Below are 18,850 nucleotides of genomic sequence, written 5' to 3'. Positions count from 1 at the left end.
CCAAAGATGTATTCTCCCACACTGGAAGTCACCCAAGCCACCAACAGAAAAGTCTTGACCGACAGATCTAATGTCATTCCTTAAATTGGAAAAGTTTATAGTTTCTCTTAGAGGGGCCAATAAGAAATGTTATACCTCACGTAAGCCTTTCCTTTCATATCTCCTTCCTTACTAAGGAACCCAAATTCCTTTTCCCTTAAAAAAAAAACAACCTTTTTCTTTGTTGCTTTTTTTTCTTTTAGCAAACACTTGTTGTGACACTAAGGTTTAACTATATGTAGACTGTATGTTTTGTATGTAAATGTATAATAAGGTCTCAATAAAACAAATTTATAAAATATTGTGTTTGTGCATTCCTTGCCTCCCTTCATTGGCCTCCAGTGAAATCTGAAATTCATTTTTTAATTTTACTATCATACAAAAGACTGAAAGGCCGGCCCCTGCTTTCATAAGAACTGTTAAAACTGTTAAAACCCAATTCCACTCAGGGTATTTTAAGTGTTGTGCATTCTGATTTTAAATGTAGAGGTGACCAAAACTAAATTTTGGAACAGCCTTCTTCAACTTATCAAGTAGGTTATGCCTCTGCTTTGATTTAAACTAGCTTTAATACGATAGCATTTTCTGAAACATTTTATACTGATTATCGTGGTCATTCGGCCTTTTAAAAAAAGCATGATGATTATGTAATTAATCGATTAAGAGTATGATTATGTGTCTGCATGAATGCATGCTTGTATGGTATGCAACAAGCTGCTGTACACAGTCACTTATCAGTAATAACAAATTATCAATAAGTCATTGTATTTTTATCATGTATTATATGGTGTGGTGTTGTATTGTATAGCTATTCTCTCCTGTTTTAGTTGTTTGATACAGAGGGTTTATCCTAAATCTGAAACACAATTTTAATTTTATATTTAAAAAAAAGCAAAACTGTGCAGATTTGTAATGTATGAATACGAGATTGTTTTCAATACTTTTAATTCAATTCAATTTTATTTATAGCACCAAATCACAACAGCAGTCGCCTCAAAGTGTTTTATATTGTAAGATAAAGACCCCATAATAATACCGGATGGAGGCTCGTTGATATTATAATATCTCAACGGCGCACACGGATAGTACTCTTCATTTATTTAATAAAATGTGGTCTTCAGGTGTGACCTTGTTTCATCCTTATTTTTGGAAAGAACACAGATTACCGTAATCTCTTTCTCAGTGGGGATCTGAGGTTACATGATAAAGCAGCATGAATGTCTCATAACAGTGCCTGCCCTGCCCTTCTCTTTGAGATCTTTACAACATTATTAGCACAGGGAAACTTTGAGTTTGTAAAAGAGCAGATAAAGACTTTTATATAATTTCTTCTGCTTTTTTGTTAAAAAACACAAAAAACTAATGAAAACATGGTGTGTCTAATATGAATATTTCCAATAATACACGATCCCCTTTTTGCAGTAATATCAATAGTATTTAATACTACTACTACTAATTTTTCAGACTAACTGACACGATATATACTGAATTATGATGCCAGAGATGTTGCTTTTCTAGCTGATGGCCTTGTATTACATGTTTTCATTGTTCATGTATAAAATCTGGATTTTACATACTTGACTTAGAAGAGCAAAACAAATAAACTTGTATACAGTGTAATATTAAAGCTCTTTGCCCTGTATTGCACAAGCCTTGGGCTCTCAGCACCCAGTTGCCTGCGCTCCATAATTATTGACAGGTTTGATGTACTCAGCGAGTGGAAAGTATGGGGAAATTGGAGTTTCAGTTGTCTACCCCGAGGCTGATGACTGTAATGGAAAGATTAAAAGGAGTGGTCACATCACCCACCCTGTGCCAAAATACTATCTGTTCCGTCACAGCTACCACCTCGCTGTTTATTCCAGTCACCTCCAGTTTATGTTCTACCAGTGACGTTGAATAGATTATAGAGGATTCACTTATTTAAAGACTGGAGCTAAATCTCTGCAGGTTATTTTTAGATTGTCCAAGGATAACAACAAAAGTGACAGCTTGATTCACTAGAGGCATCTAATTGAAGTAAATCACTTTTGCCATGTGGGACAGTGCAGTGTAGCAGAGCAGCTGGTCTGTTAGACACTCAATAGGTCAGCTGAGTGTTGTCAGTACTCACCCCATTCACTTTCATCTGTTGTACCAAGACCTGCTGCACCAAGAAGCTCCCTGCACAGCTCCATCATGTCTCTACGGCTTCTGCCTGCTATCACTATGGACAATGACGAGGACGATGATAGTAACTTCACAAAATGGATGAGCAGTTACTGGGGTCACGGACCAGACGCTGTACATTCCAGAGAAAGAAAGCACAGTTTCAGAAGGCCTTCAAAAACACAAGTTGATAGACGAGCATCACTCCCGACTGCGGTAAGGACCGGTTGCACTTCATGGATTGACGTATGTGTTCAGCTCTGCAGCATTCGACTTGATGCATGCACTGACATTTAAACAGCAGCAAAACACTTTTAATAAACATTTTTTTGCAGTTTCTCTTGTCCAGTTTTACACCACATATGGACAGCGTGCTTGTACACTTGACACTATAAACATCTTAAATTTTATTCTGTATAGCCCTTCATTGATAATTGGAGGGAAAATAAAATATATGCACTCTCTGATGAATGTATTTCACTATACTAATTAAAGGCCAGTTTAATAAACATAATAAAGTACATTTATCAGACAGTATACTTTCTATGTATTTCTTTAAAAGCAGCTCAGGGTGTTAGAAAGATCCCATATCTTCATTGACTGCAAATATCACTGCATGGAATATTTATAAAACACAGAGTTTTATTTTCTCTGAAAAAGACAAAATATGGACTATGACAGCAGAATAATGCACATGTATGTTTTACAAGCTGGTATGAGGACTAATTAATATTAAAGCTTCCGAACAAAAAGCCTCTAGTAGTGTGCAAACTGTTGTTTTGGTAAATTTCCCCATGAAAGCCTGCAAAGTACGAAATTATTGATGCTATAAGTGAGTTGTTTTCTATTACTTTACATCAGAGCAATCAAACACTGCAAATGCCCTGCCACGTGCTGAGCTGTTCACAGTCTCATTAGGAAAAACAGTATAGTTCTATAATGAATACAGACCAGTCTGGTGTTTGTGTTGTAGCTGTGTCTGTGTAGGTCTGTAGGAAAATTATTTTTTCCAACTAAAAATGCCTTCACATCTGATATCATTTTCTTATATAAACAATGTTTTTAAGTCATGGGCTGCTGCATGCCAAAGCTTTTACACATATCCTTCATTCAATAGCGTTCCAACTCTTCCATAACCTCTGGCTATGTGGATGTTTAGCAAAAAATAGCGGTACAACTTAAAGCAGCAAACAAGCAGAAGAGCAACCAACATGAATGGCGCACAATTTAGTGATTTGTATTTTTTATTAATATCACAGAACAGGGTAACTTATCTATCAGCATAGTCAAGTGTCATGGCCTGTGTGGTGAATAGTGGTGCTTTATAGTTTTCTGGTATATTTTCATTAGTGTGATGACAAATTTCATAGGAGTTAAGCGAAAACTAAAGGAAGGAAGGAGCCAAAGAAACTCTTTCTAATCTAAAGCAGGTGATAAGAGTCACAACAGTGTAAGTGCACACATATAAAGTGGTCTCTCTGTGGAAGAAAAGAAACTTACAAGCAAGTAGTTTACAGACAACACTGGGTGAGCACAATCAGTTCTCATCATGAAGGAAGCACTGACAAATGCAAAAAAACAAATGTAGTAGCATAGTGTAACCTTTCACTAATAATCAGAAGAAGTGCTGTTTAAACTGAAGCCTGCAGTTCCCCGTATGCTCTGTTTTTAAGCAAGCAAATGGAGAAGTAATGCACAGATTCTTGGTCTGATAGTGGAACTATTGGTCAGTATATTTAAAATAACAATTTTGCTGAAAGCCTATGCTATATAAGTTTATTCTGGGAAATAAAGAAATTCTCATTCAAATAACAACCATTCTGAATATTTTTAGCCTTTCTTCATACTACATTTATCTTTTAAAATGCAGCAAATGCAAAAATGGTGTCACAGATGAGCCCATGACGTTACTAAATGTTCCAGGACGTTTATCAGTCAACAAGGCGGGCAGCTACAAATAGCAATGTTTGTCCTATAACAGCTAAAACTAGCAACATTAACATAACAAGCCACTTCCTTGCACCGCAAAACAAAAAAGCTTCTTGCAAATACCATAAAAACATAGTATATATATATATAAAAGATGTAATTAACCCCTATGACCCTTCTTTTTTTGAAGTCCTGTTTGAAGCTTAAAGTTTGAAATTTTGGCTGGTGAGATCGAGGTTTATGAAATCGAAGTGAGGGGTTGATCCAAAGAAAAAAATACACTGCACATATAAAAACGTTTGACTCCTAAAGTAGCTACACCCTAAAGTGGTGGTAGGCGATTAATTCAAAATTGAAGAACCTGCTCAGTTAAAGAAGTCTTGACAGTACTAACTGAGATAGTAGATCAACAGAAAATCTGACATATTAAGGTGCATCAGCGTTGACTGCACTTTTCACACATATTTTGACCTATTTAAAGTAACATTTATCACATTGTTTAGTTTCTTTAAACAGAAAAAATCACATTGTCACAGATCTCTCATGTTATTTTTTTTCCTCAAATTTAAAGTCAAAGGAACATCTAGACATCGTATTTTTTTCCTCAGCAGCAGTAATAAAGTTAAGTAGAACCAGAAATAACTTCTGGGGTTGTACAATGTCAGCCTGTGTCTAGTGCATCGCTATTTAAAGCTCCCATTAAGAGTTAAACCTTGGTTTAGTAATGAGTGCTCCAGAAATACATCATTTGAAGAGAACAGTTCAGTAGTTACAGATTTACAAGTCTAGCCAAACACTGAAATTCATCTGTACCTTCACCTTTGATGTTTTACTGGAGTTGCATTATCAGATTATTGCTGTTGTGTAAATATATATTTACGTTCTGTCCTGAGTCTAGAGTCAAACTATATATAGGTAGCTGCTTTGCCAACATGTTACTTAAGGATATTAGCGAGTGAGTGTTTAACCCCATTGACAGACATAAGGCAGACATGGTTGTCTCTCTAGTTTAATCTTCTTACAACTCTGCCTCACTATTAGAGGGAATGTGACACAATAATTTTACTCTCAAGTGTTGTTACATGGTGTAATAACACTTATTGTTCTGTTCTTAATCCTCAGTCACAGTTAGATGTCATGAAGTTAAACAGGTTTCATGCGGCTACAATGGCGCCCACTCCCAGCCACGTCAAATCAAGAGAGGATAAGGGGGAAACCAGGGTCCACCAGAAGCCTCGCCGTGCCTCTGCAGATGACAACATCCGCGCTAAGACTGCGATCGCAGAGAATCGCATCACCACCATCCCAGAGCTCACAGAGACACTTGAGAAGAGGCTCTGTCTAAATGATAAGAAGACCACGTCTCTGGTGAGCAGGAGGATTTATAACATTAACTAAACGAACGATAAATGGTCCTTACAGATTTTTACCTTCTCATAGTGTTATAGATGACCGAAGGACGATCAGACTTGATGGTCTTTCTCCTCCTCATATAAAATTACGAAGCCCGTAAAAATTAAGGAGCCTGAAACGCTGCATTACTTTTATGTGCTGCCAAAGACAAAGCTGTGAATTACATAACCTATAAATACCCACATAATTAACTGGTCTTGAATGCACACAAGGACCTTGAAGTTTTCTTTTTCTTCTATTGTCCATGCTTTTTGTCGGCATACTAAAGAATATAGTTGTGAATGCATGTTTAATCCTTTTTCATTTTTATACCTGATTTTTCTTGGAATAAAATTTTTTGTCAAGCCCTGTTAAAACTCATTGTCAGGGGTTTAATGTTAATGAAACGGTGTTTCTGTATCTTTGTGGTGTCACAGGAAATCAATAAAAAAACGTGATACATAACATACACAGTGCAAATAACATTTACAGCTTATCATAACTTTGTGAAAAATTATATCTTTATTTATTAGTTTACTGAAATTAAATGGAGCTTCTTCACTTTGGTATATAAGTTACATATATGAAGTTCCTGTCACTTAATCTCCCACTGATGCAATAATACAGGTTTATTATTTTTATAAATACATAAGTTATTGAAATCTTGGTCAGATGTTGTTTCTTTTTCTCACAGAAGAAGGACGATACGTTGTGCCTGATCTGTCATGAGGACATGCGTAAGAATGGGAGGGGAGTGCCACATTGTACACACCGCTTTCATAAAGAGGTAAGAGAACCTGCACACGTCAGATCTACTGCATGACTTCTGTCTACACTGTGTTCCCTAAAATCCCTGCAAGACAGACACCAGATCTCTGATGCATGATATCAGCCTGTTCCCTGACATGCATGATGTGAACTGGAATGAAAACACAATGCCTGCAGCAGAAACTTATCCCTGTAGATGCATGGAGTACACTGAACAGCCTGAGGTCCCAGGAACTGGATACTTACTCATTATGATGTTTCCATCTGGTGGGTGCTGAAGGCAGCTCGGAGGTTAGAGCAGTGTCGGCCCCGAAGCAGCAGTGAAGCAGCTGTTTTACAGGGGAGGAAGCTCTATGAGGAGAGGAGGAGGTCTGCAGATGGACAGATTTCCACGGAGAAGGAGCAGCACACACTCCATCGTCAACATTCCCTGAGGAGACATCGCTGATATTGTTTTCAAGAAGGGGAAAATGCATGATTTGCAGTGAAAACATCAGGATTTCTCCTGAACTTTTACTATGATGTGACACTGAAAAATCAGGGCCTCAAATCCCCTCTGGGCCAGAGTTTTAGGTCACTTTTGGAATAATTGCAACTTCTTCTCTTCAGTGTGCAAACACAGAGTTAAAAATGTTTGAAAAGGGTTAGAGTTAGAAAAAAAATTGGGAAAAAAAGCAGTTTTCTGCTTTAAAACCTCAGCATGACAAACTGTACTGCACCATGACTATGTAAACAGGGGTGTTGCTAAAGTGTTGGCTTGGGGCCTGAAATTTATTAGGTCCACCTGGTGCCCCAGCTTAATCTTTATTATATAAATGCAAACATGAGTGAAAATAACAGGGGGATGTAAGGTGTCCAGTTACATTTTTGCTGTAAAAACACTGTGGTACTCCTCAATACATTATTGTAAATATAACTATATAATGTTATATAATATGATAATACACACTAAAAGCTCTTCTGCTCAGTTATGGATGTATGACTCCCCCCCCATGACATGCCTCACAGTGGTTTGATCCACTGCTTGTTGTTTCCTGACTCTAGTGCTGCATTCTGCAAATTTTGGCATTGATTCAATACTAACTAAATACAGGGCCAGTATTACCGATACCATTTAACCAATGAAGGCAGCTTATGTATTGAAGATGAGATGAAGTATCATCAATATGCAAAGTCTGAACACACTTTAATGAAATCACTGTGATTTTTACTTTCACCAAAACAATTCAGCTGTGTGCCTGTTTCTAAAGCACTTTGGATCAGTTTATGTTGTTTAAATAAATAAAGTAGGCATGACGGCCAGCACAAAAAGTTTGAGGGATTTTTCACTATTGTTTTTTCACACGTTTCACTATTGGTTAGAAACAAAGTATCAATCCTATTGCTCTAGTATCGATTCAACACTAGTACCAGCATTGGTATCCACGGATACAAGTCTGGTCAAAGTTAAAATCACCATAACTCAGTGGATTTTCAAACAATTTTCAAGTGGTTTCGTTTGGCATTTTTTTCTGATTTCATTTGGTGTTTTCTCCTTTTCTGTGCTCTACACCACCCTTACTGGTTCTTGGGTCCCTCTGTGCCAAAACCATATAAAATTTCCTGGAAACGCCTCTGTATGTAACGGTCATTGTATTCAGTTATTAGACTCACAGCACGTTATTGGATGAGAAGATACCTCTATGGTTATACTAATTAAATGGTTTTAAATATCACTTTAGAATAAATATACTTTATAATCAATAGAGAATATTTACAGTTTATAAAAGCATTTCATCAGAACTACAGTGTATTTGTGTTTCTGCTATGATTTGATTGCATCTTTCTCTTAATGAGTCACTTTATATACTGCTGAATCTGTTGACAATCAGAACTTGTAAACATGTTAACATTTTGTCAAAGTGAATATAATAAAAGTCAATAAAAAGCAAGGCACCACATTAATAACTGTAAAGAAATTTATTTAAAACCTTCTTTGACTCGTAGCCTTTGAAACAGAGAAAGCTGCTCAAATAGGCAGCAACACTGTCCCTTCCAGCTAAGGGTTAGGGTCTGTGAACGTAGATCCTGTTGCTCATGCATCAACATGTTGGAAATGTCCTCCTGGCATCAGTTGAAAATATCAATGACTGCATAAATGATACATGATACAGATCATAGCAACAATGATGCAATGGTGTGTTTTAAAATGTGTTTCAGTGCATGGAGCAGTGGCTATGGAGGAAAAGGAACTGTCCCACATGCCGTGTCTACGTATCCATGCTAAAGCCCCTCTATTGGCCTTCTTGTCGCACCACCGTCCCATAATGGTCCTGCACCTACACTTGAAATGCCTGCATGTATATGTGACCCCAAGACCTCCTCCTCTCCATCTCCACGCCTCGTTCTTTCTGCATGAACACCCTCTGCAAAACTGTCTTCTGTCCCTGAAGGAAGCAGGAAATGAGAGTGAGGATATCTCATGTGAGAGACACGAGCTGTCATTGGACGGTGATTATTTATATAAGAGCTCTTGTAAATTAATGCACTATCAGGGGAGGATTAGTCTTTCTTGTTCTTATTTTGTTTTTGTCCAAAAATGATTCTAAACAATTTCTAATGACATGCAGTTAGGTGGAGCAAATATCCTCAAAACTGACAATATTTTTTGGTAATGAACAAAATAATCTGCCTGAATTCTGCTGAGTTTGTGGTTGAGGTTGAATATTTCCAAGTTCTGAAGTTGAACTTAGATATAAAATCACATCATGAAATATAAACAAACAACCCATAAATTAGTCTTCTTACAGCAGGTAGCATATGAATGTGTGCATCAGTAGCAGTCGAATTTCAGGGCTCATAAGACCTCCCATCTGAGTTCCACTGAGCACATCTTTGGCAGGCTGTTTCTCCTCAGTTTAAAGCTTTTAAATGTTAAAAGTTTAATGCTAAGCTGACTAGTTTCTGACTTTGATTTTTTATTTAGCACAGAAATATGGGGAACGTAAATATTTTCCCAAAACCATTCATACACACAAATATTCTATATATTTTTTGACAACATTTGACTGACATCTTATAATAACCACAAGTTCCTGATATAGTTTTAATTAAAAATCTTGAAAACAGTCTTAAAAAAAGCTGAAAACTACAGAGAATCAGCTCTAAGACAGGTGACAAATTAAAACAAAACCATCAAAACCAGTGACCCACACACTGAAGGGGTCCAGTGGCTATGTTTTGGTGCGCTGATTTGAGTCCAGACAGCGTCACTGTATAGCGATACAAACTTAGTCTGACTGGTTACTTTTATGCTACAATGAAAGATGCCACCTTCTACTCGACACAAGGGGTTACTGAATGCTTTTATTACTCAGAACATGATTTTAAGTTAAGCAGTGCTGTACACCATATGAGAGAATGTCTTTTGGAATGATAATGTTTCAGAGGCTTCAGTCGGTGCTAAGGTGCATTAGAATTGCTCTGTCAGCACATGGCAGCTCAATACCTTATTGAGAAGCATGAAGTTGATTTTCCTTCTTTGTCACCTGTCAGTATGGGGTTTTTTGCATATTCTGCAGAAGGTGGTTGGTGTATTTCAGTCAATGCTGATTACCCAGTAGAGAAATTTCAACAGCTGCACTAGCAATAGCTCTGCTCTGCTATTTTGAAGGATTGAGCATGCACATTTATTTATTGCCTGCATTCACAATGCTTTCTCTTAAGTAACAAAACTCCTCCCCTGCATCAGTGTCATATCTTATCGTACATCTGCACCGTCTTCCTGCCTTACCTAATTAGCTTTTGTTTTGCATGTAAAGGTTTTTGCGTGTGACTTCTATTCGATCGTTTTCAAACATCTCTCTTGTGCCGTGTGTTTTGCACTTCCATGTGAGAAGTTTACAGTATGTACACAAAGTCCAACTAAAAAGAGCTGGCCTATGTATATATTTAGCCATGTAAATATGCAGTTATATAAAGGATAGCTCTGTAGTTAATGAAAATTAGAATGCAATTTTAAAATGCTGCTATAGCAGTTCATTTAACCAGCAAATGCTCATAACTACCATTAGATTTATGCACAAAGACACAAAACCTTTGCACTCTGCAGAACAGTTAAAGGCTGTTGGGTTCAGTATGCTTACACCACGGAGGTTATGTGTTTAATTACATTTTCCAACCTTGTGCTTAAAAAGCTGAAGAACTTTTTATGACCCTCAGCAGCACCAACTTCCGGCTGCTGTGTTCACTGTTTCCATTTCACTGTTGTTGTTGTTTTTGCACTCTTGAATAAAAACACAATGGAGTGAAACACCTGTTCTGTATCTCTTTGTTTATCTCTTGATCCCTTTTGTTGTTTCCTTATTCTATCCGCCTTACCCAGGTTAATGAAACAAGTAAAAACAAGTGTTCAGGTAGTTAGGTTTTTGTCCTCTGGTTATTTTCTGTTTTACTTTGAAGGGTTGTTTTCTGTCCATCTTTCCCTGACCCTTTGATTGTTGTAACCTTCTAAGTATGCTCGCCTGTGTCTCATTCTCCTCTGCCAGTTATCCCAAGTGTCAGTGTTGCTCCTTTCTGAGCTGCCTGCTTGATTCACCTGAGTTTACGATTTTGATCTTCACACTGAGCAACCAAATGTGACGCACAAAGTTTCTTATCTAATATGCCAAATATCTATATCTTGATGTTGCCTAGAAACCACCTAGTAAAATGAGTTTATTTCCTCTAACGTTATGCACCTACAACACTTCATAAATGCATCATATCATTTTAATCTCACAGCCACCAGCATGAAGAGGGTAAATAATAGTAAAGCAAGGCCATGTGCTTGTACAGAAAGTTTTTCTTAACTGTTGGTTAGCTGGATGTGTTAACCTTAATTACATATAATGTAATGGTTAACACCAGCTATTAACATTAAACATTAAACATTAAAGTGCTATAATGAATAATTATGGCCCAGTACTATAATTGATAACTCTGCATAATAAGTTCTCTTCTTTCTTTCAAGGCCCCTGGTACTCCTACGGAAGAGGATTAGGGCCACTGGAAAAAAAAATCTGAGAAAAAAGTCAGAATTCTGACTTTTTTTTCTCAGAATTCAGGAAAAGAAGAAAAAAAAAGACGTGCCCACTTTTTTTTTCCAGTGGCCCTAATCCTCTTCCGTATACTCCCCTATGTCGCCCCACTGAAAAAAAAACCTTGGAGACGCCCCTACGTGGCCAGTCGTTTGCTTCATGAACATTCACGACTTTCTACTTTTTTCCTCTATTGTAACTCAAACTGTGTGGACTGGTTGGAGACAATTAAGCGAGTAAAACGAGACTTGGTCAAGAAACCTCCTGTCTGAGGATGAGGAAGTCTTCCAGCTGTGGTGTACGTGCTGGAAGTCTTGTCCCGGCCCAGCCAGGCCTGCCCTGGCACGACGGAAAGTAGCGGTTTTCCCAGAGTGAGGCGGGACCGAGCCGTGCACGAGCAGGCGGAGTGAAAGTGCACACGTGGACACCTGAGATTGACGTTACCTCCAACCAATGACCGCACAGACAGGTGACGCAAGCTCACAGGACTCATCCAATGGGAGGGTTTGATAAGAGAAAAGCTCGAAGTGTTTAGAGTAGGGGAGGAAAAAAGGGTTGTGAAACGGATCTGGTCTGGATCCTGCTGGGATTCCGACTGGAGAAGATGTTTACTTCTTGTGTCTAGGCTATAAAAGTGAGACGCATATTCTTTTCCAAAAGAAAAAAAATATGATTTTATGCGATTGGGGGGCAAAGTGAAGATGCGTTAAAAAATTTCTTCCCCTTTTCTGTCTGAATACTTCCACTAACTTTTGATCTTCGGAGAAAAACAAACTTGGGTAAGAGACCCTCTCTTTTCCTCTCACAGTAAAGAAAATCAAGCCTACTGTTTCATGTGTAGATAAAATGTAAAGCCAGGTCAAGAAAGAAAGAAAGAAAGAAAGAAAGGGAAAAAAGAGATTAGGAAGGTCTCCATCGAGAATTATGTACAAGACATCGGGTGGCCGTTTAGACAATGTTGCTGAGTGATTTCACGATTTAACTTCCACAACACTGTTTCATCTCCTGAAGCTAAAATAAACTACTTAAAAAAGAAAAAAAAATACTAAAAAAAAAAGAAAGTTCTGATACTGTCAAACGACTGTTTCCATTATTTTTTTTTTTCTTTTTGTAGACCTCAAGACATCACTGTCCTCAAAGTTTACGTTCAGGAGAGATAAATCAGAGTAATTTCACTTCAGATTGGCTTGGAAATTTAAACTTGCTAAAACGTTTAGTATAAACCCTTAGAGTGAAGTATCACATATTGTAGGTTCACAAATGTGATGCAGACGCTACTTATTCAGTAATGTCTATATTTAACTTTGGCTTGATCTAGAATATTGTTAATCTTACAGTGGATGAGACGGGATCAGTGGTGGTATGCACCATGCTACATTTACTCACAAACTTACAGAAAAACCTACTTTATTGAAGTGTGCACCCTTTCTAATTAGCTCAGCTGAAGTTTTTTTTTGTTTGCTTGTTTGTTTTTTGTTATATTTTTAGTAGCAAAACTCAAACAGGAACACGCTTTGAAGACAGCTGCCTCCCAGACATCCCAGCCTCAAACATATGCACCAAAACCTCTTCATGCTCATAGTTTTGACCAATTCACAGAATAGAAATCATATTTGTACTTGTGGCGAACACTTTTACTACACCACTCCCACCATGTTGGTGTAATAAAAGCATACTTTATTTTATTTTAGGTCGTTGTCATAAAAACGGTTTGGGAGATTTTATATCTGGTGCAGATGACTAGTGTTTGTGGCTAAACTAAATCAGCCAAAACACTGAATCAGCCAAACACTGATGAATCCTCTAGTGGCTCTTGAGTGCCATGGAGACTGGAGTGTTTTCCTCAGTCTGGAGAGGCTGCACCCCCAAAAGACTGTCGGACACAGATGAGCTGGGTTTAACATCTCAATCGGTTTCTATTGAGTGTCCTCCTTCAAAGGTTTCCTCTGTTGCCGAGCAGAATATTGCCTGGTCATCTCCATCACAAAGGACAGTACAGCCATGTGCCTTTTTCTTATTCTCTGCCTGCTATTCATACCACTCCAGCTTTGCTCTCACTTTACAAAGTGCAGTCATTACCTAAGAGCACTGCAGTCAAACACTTTAAAAAGCTTTCTTTCTTTAATTAAATATGAAGCCTTATGAATTTATAGAAGTCGGAGACAATATCATTATGTTTACCATTCCAGTACCTCTGATCACATATGTAACATTTTAAGTTAATATGATAAAATTGTTCCAAAGTCTTGTTTTAATGATAATATGAACTATGTTGGACTATATCAAGCTTGGTAAATGATGTAAATTGTTTCTCATTTTGACATGTTTCTCAATATAATGACGTATTGACTGCTTTTCATGCTTTTTCCTGCCTTTTGAAAAAGGAGAATATCAAATTCTGAGTTTTATTTTTTAGATGAGTCTGCAAGTTTTCCCATTAACCTTTTGCTTGACCTAGAAACATAATTTAACTTGACACAATAGACATAGTTTCCACGTCTGAAAAGGGAAATTATTGAGCCTGCATTCTTTCTAATAACCAGCAGGGGGTGGTGATTCTGTTTTCAAAAATATATTTTGGTGCATAATAGACTATTGAAATAATCTTGGTCTTTTTCACCCTTTGACCTCAGTAAAACCTTTACATATGGGTTATAAGCTCAGGCTCTAGTTTCAGCTCTTCTTGAATACAACAGGGTGTTCCTTTTGTAAATGATGGTCCCCGTTAGTCTTTCATTCAGTCTCTGATAATGACCAACTGAGATCGTGTGAGTGAAAGTAATTGTTAAGAAACTGGCCAGACAAAGACTTCAGCAGTCCACATAAGCCAGTGCAGGTTTAATGATATTTAGTCATTATCAAGAGGATCCTATACTCAGTGTTAGATGCTGCTGCAGTCTTTGCAAACAACGTGCTTTTTCTGGAGTGCATGTTAAGAAATGGGTTTCTATTTTTCCACGTAAAGGTAAATGACTCGTGACACTCCTAACAGGCCTCCTCCCACAGCTAGACGCACTTCTGCTGAGCTCAGCTGGAGGACGGTCGCCAGCACACACGCTAATTATGTTTGATTACGCTGTTTAACTAAATTATGGGCACTGTTGCACTTTTTTCCCTTTTCTTTTATCCACTTATTCCAGTTGTGCTAAAAATAGATCTTGTCTACTCTTCAGATGATAAGTTAGGTTAAATTATTGTTTGTTTCAAGTCATATCTGGCTGATTTAAATAAACATGTTAGTAGTGGGAAAGAAGTGTTTGTGTAATATGTTCTTCTAATTCCATGAAGTACCTAATCTGTTTCTCTAGGTGTTGACAGGTATCATGGGCAGCTTCAGAGGCCACGCTCTCCCTGGGACCTTCTTCCTTGTTGCCGGGATTTGGTGGACGGTAAAGTACTCGATTTGGCATGCCACGCGCAGGAACAAGGGTATTGGTTCTACTCGTCTGGCTAGCAGAGCCTCACAGCGACGGCTGGAGATCATTGAGAGCTCAGTCATACTCTTTTTCTCCCTTGTTGGTAAGCGTGTCCAAAAAGCTTCTTAATGCATCCATATATCAGATATAACTAGCAAGACTCTTCTCGAGTAAATCCAAGACAAATCAGGGCTTTAATTAAGGAGATGTGCGTGTTTCCTCTGATGTGGTGCTTTCAGGGATGTTGGCAGAACAGTTTGGATCGGGTGGACCGAAGCTTCAGTTGTACGACTTCGTAGAGAAACACTGGGACCATCTGCACAGCTGGCACCACGCCACCATGTACTTGTTCTTTGGGCTCTTTGCAACAGTGTCTCTGATTATCCACACCACAGAAGCGGCACCACTGGCACTGGATCGGTTAATGCTGGCAATTGCTTTCTTTAATGAAGGTAAGAAGAATAAAATGTAATCATTGTCTTTGAGATCCTTTGATATCCTTTTTATTTCAAGCCAGTGCTTCAGGGCAGATCGCTTACTAATAAGTTAATCAGTTTAATCCTTGGATCCTTCAAAGTCTCGAGTAAACAATACTATTTTCGAAGATAGTCTTACATCTAAAACACAAAAAAATCCTCCATTAGTGTTTGGCCAAGCTTTATATTGAGGGGTTTATGAATGTGCGCCATTATATCCACCTTTATTATCCATCGCTGTAATTGTAGATGGACTGTTTTCACTGCTTCTGCCGTATGTTCCCATACAACAGACCAACTTTCATACTCTGATCTTTTTTTTTTTAATTCAGGTTTTTATTTACAACTTGTTGCCTGTCTGTACATTTTCCAATAAACTTGTATAAATACATTTCTTGTTAATCAAATTGAGTTCCTCCCATTCAAAGGTCATTTTAAGTGTACCCTGTGGGGTTAATTAAGCCTAATTTAAACCAAGCACAGATAGGACTTTCTGCATTTTTACAGCATTTTGAGTCAATTATTTTCGCACTGTTTGAATTTAAGACAATCTGTGGCGATGGCTTGGGATAAATATTTGAAGTTTAGATGGAGTTTAACTGATCAAGACAAACACATTTACCTACATTACCAGCTCTTTGTTCTCTGCAGGATTTCTTTTTCTCTACCACCTCCATGGCAGGAGCATGCTGGATGTCCACGTGCATCTGCTCCTTCTGTACGCGGTCTTTGGAGAGACTCTTGTTGCCTTCCTGGAGATCTTTCACCGAGGCAACATCATTCTGGAGCTGCTGCGGTGCACGCTAACGGTGGTTCAGGGGACCTGGTTCTGGGAGGTAAATCTGAATGTGGCTTTATGAGCAGATGTTTATGTTTTGCTGATTTATAGTTACTCCCAATGTTTTCTCCTCTAAACCACAGGTTGGTTTTGTGCTGTACCCGCCCCGCGGCCCCGAGTGGGACTTGAAAGATCCCAACAATATGATGTTCATTACCATGTGTTACTCCTGGCACCTCGCCTTCGCCATGCTTATAGTGAGCGTGCTCTATTGCATCGTCAGCTGGTAAGAACCTGCTCCACAAAAGACAATCCAATAAGACATCCCATTGTGATTTAGATATATTCAAAGAATTGGAAATGCATTTTTTTTTGTCTTATTTAGCACATGAGGCTTTAAATTGGCCATAGGTGCAGATATAACCAGATACAAGGAGAACAAACCTCTGATTCATATTTAATTAAATTTGGTTTTTGCCACTATTTCACCATAAAATCCAAGAGAGAAAATGTGTAATAAATGTGTTTTTGCTGCTCAAGAATGTAGATTTAAAAAACAGTGTTCCCTCGTTTATCGCAAAATAACCCACGAAAGGTGAAATCCGCGAAGTAGGGAACTTTATTTTTTACAATTATTATAGATGTTTTAAGGCTGTAAAAAAAACCTCACTACACACTTTATACACTTTTCTCAGACAGGCATCGACATTTTGACGCGCTTCTCTCTTGTTTAAACACTCTCAAAGTTCAAACCTTCGTAGAAAAATAAGTCCAGTATTATAGAATGAAACCAAAGATCAAACCCTGTTTTCAAGTCCAGAACATGTGAATAGAGCAGCTGCGAGACAATTCAACATTAATGAATTAATGATACGGAAGTAGAGGAAGCAAGAAGAAGGAATTGAGTGACGTTTGACTTATCTGACTGTTTGGTTTACTTAATGCTCCTTATAATCCTTTGACGTAGACACTGTTGTGTTTGTTGTCTTCTGCTAGCGAAGATTTATGTAGATTTGACAGGCTGAACGAATTCTGTACTGTATAAAAGACACAGCACGAGATTGATTGAAAATGGTCTATAGCCGATCAGGACGCAGAACACAATGCGCTGTTTAAAAAAATAAATAAATGAAAAATTGCACCCCCGAAAAAATCCGCAAAACAGCGAGGCCGCGAAAAGTGAACCGCAATATAGCGAGGGACCACTGTAACACATCAATTAAAAAAAAACAAACAAAAACAAAACCTTTGGATTTCAAAAGTTATACATTTAATTTTAGTTCCAATCATTAGCCCTAGTGCATACCTATGGGACAGAAATGTACTGTATTTTTCTATATCTGATAGACACTTGTTTATTTATCCTGGAGACCTGCACAGTTTACATTATGTGTGATTCTCGTGTTTGCTGTTCTTTTCCTCTTGAAGTGCGGTTCGCTCCAGACTGAAGAAGACTCCTCCAGTGGAAATGGGACTTCTGAAGGCAAGAGAGCGAGATCCAGAGTCTGAGGATGAGCTTATGTGAGGAAGACTGTTGTGCATCTACGTTGTGGCTCATGAACATTATAGAACAATCAGGGATAAAACGCTCAAATTTCCAGGAGCAGAATAAGAAGCAAGGCACACAGATGTGGAAACTGATGTGGATACGGAACCTTAACCTTAGAAATGCGTCTCTACCTCTGCCTTAATTAACCAGCTGTACAACGTTTTAAACATACTTTTGTTATTACCTCCTCCAGAGAAGCTTTATGATTTGTTCAGTTTCTTTTTCAGCAGGATTACTGGACAGAACTCTTGTGGCTTGGCAAAATTTGTGACTGTATATATAAACTATAAAAATATGTGCATCGCCACCTGGATCCAGAAGGTTTTGAATCATTTACCATTGCAAGAGAACAAGACTGGATGTTTCACAACATCACAGCTACAAAATACAGTTTTAATAATAAATATCAAAAGATAACATCTTTTGTGAAAATATAAATTAATCTGGATGCAGAGAGTCGGTTCATGCAAGGTGTGGAGGGGATTACCTACCTTAGTGGAGGTATGCAGTCACAAGCTGCTCTTATTTATTTTACAGCAATATAATTTTCATATACTCTGTCATATCTTTGTTACTACTTTGCGCATTCAATATAAATGAAAAGCTTTTAATGGATTTCATGCTTTACTTTTGACTTGCTAAACTTCTTCCACAGTTTGGTATTCAGTAGTGCTATTTTGTGGTGAAAACGTCACTGCATCATCATGTGTATTACTTGAAAGCGCTAGTTGTACATTTTATATTGTTTCATGTTAGCAAGTGACTCAAACCAAGTGTCAAACTATAAAAATAAAAATAAAATTGTTCAAACAGTAAATTTTTTTTTATTTTATTTAATTCCTATCATTTCCTTCACACCTTGCATAACATTATAGCTAGTATGTAAGTGTTTACAATGTGCTACTCAATACAGAATTTATGGTAGCCTCTATGATCAAATTTTACTTTTTTATATGTTTTAAAGTTGGTTCTCTTTATTCATGTATCCATAATCACCATCATCTATCAGTGGCTCTCAGACAGGGTCATTGAAATGATCAATTAATTTGCGACAAATTATTATAAAGGTGACAGCAAAGGATGTGGTTTCTACCAATAAAGGGAAGTTACTGTGTCCTTTGCTCTCAGCCCCATTCTCTTGTTGTTAAGATTGTAGAACATAAAGTTTCCCCTGTCTGAGCTGGTTGAAAACTTCCAGGATTAAAGTTTCAGTAGTGTCTAATAGTTCAAATACTAAGACTACTACTAGCCCTAAAATGCCTGAGAACCCCTGATTTTTAGAACACAATCACATTAAT

General features: G+C 37.7%; 2 protein-coding genes across 7 annotated transcripts; both read left to right on the top strand.

Annotated features, from left to right (window-relative positions):
* The first annotated feature begins 1,895 nt into the window (after positions 1-1,895).
* Positions 1,896-10,508, top strand: lnp1 (leukemia NUP98 fusion partner 1). Of its 2 annotated transcripts, none has more exons than XM_005732384.1 (4): positions 1,896-2,403; positions 5,239-5,484; positions 6,203-6,295; positions 8,476-10,508. In XM_005732384.1, exons 1-4 carry the CDS (start codon positions 2,218-2,220, stop codon positions 8,581-8,583), a joined length of 633 nt encoding a protein of 210 aa, XP_005732441.1. In that variant the 5' UTR covers positions 1,896-2,217; the 3' UTR covers positions 8,584-10,508. The 2 variants fall into 2 exon arrangements, with proteins under 2 accessions (XP_005732441.1, XP_005732442.1); XM_005732385.2 differs by having other exon boundaries at positions 6,561-10,508.
* Positions 10,509-11,462: 954 nt separating this feature from the next.
* tmem45a (transmembrane protein 45a) lies at positions 11,463-18,369 on the top strand. Of its 5 annotated transcripts, none has more exons than XM_005732378.1 (6): positions 11,463-11,802; positions 14,652-14,852; positions 14,989-15,201; positions 15,877-16,061; positions 16,147-16,289; positions 17,432-18,369. In XM_005732378.1, exons 1-6 carry the CDS (start codon positions 11,787-11,789, stop codon positions 17,526-17,528), a joined length of 855 nt encoding a protein of 284 aa, XP_005732435.1. In that variant the 5' UTR covers positions 11,463-11,786; the 3' UTR covers positions 17,529-18,369. The 5 variants fall into 5 exon arrangements, with proteins under 5 accessions (XP_005732435.1, XP_005732437.1, XP_005732439.1 ...); XM_005732380.1 differs by having other exon boundaries at positions 14,642-14,852; XM_005732382.1 differs by lacking the exon at positions 11,463-11,802 and adding an exon at positions 11,838-11,967.
* Positions 18,370-18,850: the final 481 nt, after the last annotated feature.

The sequence above is a fragment of the Pundamilia nyererei genome, unplaced genomic scaffold, assembly GCF_000239375.1.
Source record: "Pundamilia nyererei isolate P.nyererei 1_Seehausen unplaced genomic scaffold, PunNye1.0 scaffold00046, whole genome shotgun sequence".
Classification (NCBI taxonomy): domain Eukaryota; kingdom Metazoa; phylum Chordata; class Actinopteri; order Cichliformes; family Cichlidae; genus Pundamilia; species Pundamilia nyererei.
Note: the sequence above shows the minus strand (reverse complement) of the source record. Positions and strands in the feature narration are given on the sequence as shown.